Source organism: Eucalyptus grandis, chromosome 4, assembly GCF_016545825.1.
Source record: "Eucalyptus grandis isolate ANBG69807.140 chromosome 4, ASM1654582v1, whole genome shotgun sequence".
NCBI lineage: Eukaryota > Viridiplantae > Streptophyta > Magnoliopsida > Myrtales > Myrtaceae > Eucalyptus > Eucalyptus grandis.
Genome location: NC_052615.1, coordinates 27,525,988 through 27,528,721, shown reverse-complemented (window position 1 = coordinate 27,528,721; position 2,734 = coordinate 27,525,988). Strand labels below are relative to the sequence as shown.

At 41.9% G+C, this 2,734-nt stretch overlaps 1 protein-coding gene across 1 annotated transcript; it reads right to left on the bottom strand.

Annotated features, from left to right (window-relative positions):
* Positions 1-446: 446 nt before the first annotated feature.
* Positions 447-2,734, bottom strand: LOC104443085 (protein DMR6-LIKE OXYGENASE 2). The gene is given in 8 exon segments (XM_039311431.1): positions 447-640; positions 642-787; positions 1,023-1,161; positions 1,163-1,342; positions 2,040-2,155; positions 2,157-2,234; positions 2,236-2,289; positions 2,435-2,734. Coding segments are annotated over 8 exon segments (1,047 nt in total). The 5' UTR covers positions 2,663-2,734; the 3' UTR covers positions 447-534.

The window sequence follows — 2,734 nt, the reverse complement described above, 5'->3', positions numbered from 1 at the left end:
CTTAACACCATCACCATATGGGGACATCATAAACATGTTGGAAAAACTCAGATTTGACACCCGTGACACCCGTGAGAGCAGGCTCTTAAGCCAATGAGAAGTGCCAAAACTCTAAATGAAAATGGGTTGATGATCATAGATTTGACATCTAAACTGCTGTGAACACCATTAAAATGGAATGCGGAGTATTTACTTATTAAAACTCCAAAATTTAGATTTAGATTGGAGAGAAAAGCTCGAGATTTAAGATTGGAAGAGCAAAACTACAAGATCTAAATCTAAATCTAAATCAAAATCAAAGAGTAAGAAAAGAAACAAAAAAGAAAATAAAAGGAAAAGGAACTAGGAGAAGGGAGAGAGATTTAGGTCGAATCCTTCCCCATCAGAAGTGAAAGAGATGAAGAAAGGTTCAGAGAAGGAGAGAGAGGAGGATGACCCGCGGGGGTGTGGCGGAGGAGGGTGTGATATATGGAACAACCTCATTTTTTCTCCACATCAGCACTAAAACTGCAAGACCGAAGTTTAGAATAAATTCTAAGCCGAGGGTATCTTGAACATGTCCAAGCAACATTCGGTCCCGAGTCCTCTGTTCCCGAACTTGTGGTAATATTCTTCATAAGTGAAGCTCCTGTAAACCCCTGGGATTGTCGTGGTCAATCAAGCCTTGAGCAGGTCCAATTAGGGCTTCTGGTGATGGGCAATAAAAGGTTGGAATGGAGATTCTCTCCCCGTCACAGTTCACCACTGCTCTGTGAAGTATGCTCTTGTACTTGTCATTGCTAATGACCTGAATCAAAAAATCATGTCCAGTTCCAAGGCTCGTTGAAAAAACAAATGATGAACTTGTGCAAAAAGATGGAATCAATCTTCATCAGCCAGAACAATCATGCAATTTTTGTTTCTCTTACTAAGCTAAACAAAAAGTCGCTCCTTCCTGTTTTTATGATATGTTGTACCAAATTCTCCTCATTAGCTTTAGAGTCTCATCCTGGACATGTTTCAAAAGAGTGTAGCCAAAGTACCTGCATTTGATCTCCTATGTTGACAATGAAGGTGTTGGGGATGGGATTGACAGCAATCCATTTTCCATCCCTAAGGACTTGTAACCCGGGCACCTCGTCCTGAAGTAGGATGGTGATTAAGTTCTGTCGGTGTGGCCCGCAACCCGTAGGTGAGCTCGGGCTGTGGGCACGGCGGATAGTAGTTCATAGCCATGTGCTGACCATGCTTGCCCAAGTTCTTGCTTATGTATTCCCTTTCAAGCCCCAGGCTTTCTGATATGGCTTCCAACAGTTTGAGCGCCAATTCTCTTACTCTTGTGCAATACTCTCCCACCTCCTTCCTGCTAGTCAAGAAGATTTAACCGGCCATGCAGTTAAAGTGTGCCAGATCGGCGAAAAAATCGAGAACTTTTAGGCATGCTCTTTCTAACTTCCGCAACGCGGTAGTCATAATAAATCACTGGAAAGTACCACTTTCTTTTCTTGAGTGGCTGACATTCCACGTGGATCAGTATTGTCTATTGGTGAAAAATAGGCTCTTCCCCTTATTTTCTTGGGTCCTACATTTCTTCCGTCGAGAGATTCTTATCTTTCAATCTTTTTGTTTAGCTAATATCAGACTTTAGAAATTACAGTGATCAAGCTTTTAATTTTCCAAACTTCACTGGTGAAAGCTTGTGAAATCCTTATGATCAACAGGAATCTTCAATCGTTTGAATGTCACGAAAATCATGCGCGTCTATTTAGAAGGAAGCTCCACTTGATATGGAAAAATCTCGGGCTTGTAAAATAGTCATAAATCTTGTGGATCAAATAAGATCGAGTCATAATTTGAATGGATGATCGGAATAGAAATTGCTTATGTGTGATGATAGTGATAATCAAATCCGTTGTGGATTTTCTAAGGATACACAAATTCGTTCCGTAATCACTGAACCATTCTAATCGGAAAGATATATTAAAATAAAAATTAATTAATGTCAATATTTGAGTCAAAGATAAATAAATCACATGATGAGAATAAGCTTTGTTTATTACCTGAACGATGGAGGATTGGTTGGCCACTCATGCATGTATTCTTCAAGAGGGTAGCAATGGAGTCTCAAGAAGTCCCTCCAGTTAGACACCTTCTCGGTCTTGATATTAAAGCTAGTCAGAAAGCCTGGTCGATTTCGACGGGTCATCAGAGTAATTCTTCAGCCTCTCGCTCTCCGGCAACCGGAAAAATTCCCCCCGCTATGTTCATGATGGCCTGCACCACCTCTTCCGGTATCCCATGGTTCTTGATCTGCCAAAGAAAATAATGAGCAGAACCACATGAGACAGAGCAAAAACTCATTATGGGATGATCGCATCCATCAAGTTTTAACTGATATCCTTTTGCTTAATTAGCATTTTTAGCTAACCCGCAGTGTAATATTCTTATGTCGTACCTGAAAGAAACCATCTCGTTGACATGCTTTACCAATCTGTATGATAATATCATCACGGTTGGGACCAAAGAGGCCTTGGAGATCAATGAGTGGGATGGTGGAGGCATCTGAGGCCTCGACCTCAGTGAGGTTAGGGCGGTCAGCCTCGGGCCGGATGTAACTGTTGGGCACGCGGTTGATGCCGGGCACGCGGTCGATGAGCAAGAGCTTAGTGGCAGCCGTAGCCATACTGCTCAGCGCTGCAAATGATATATTTTTTTGCTGGACACAGAACTTGTGGGAGTCTGCATTTATAGAGAC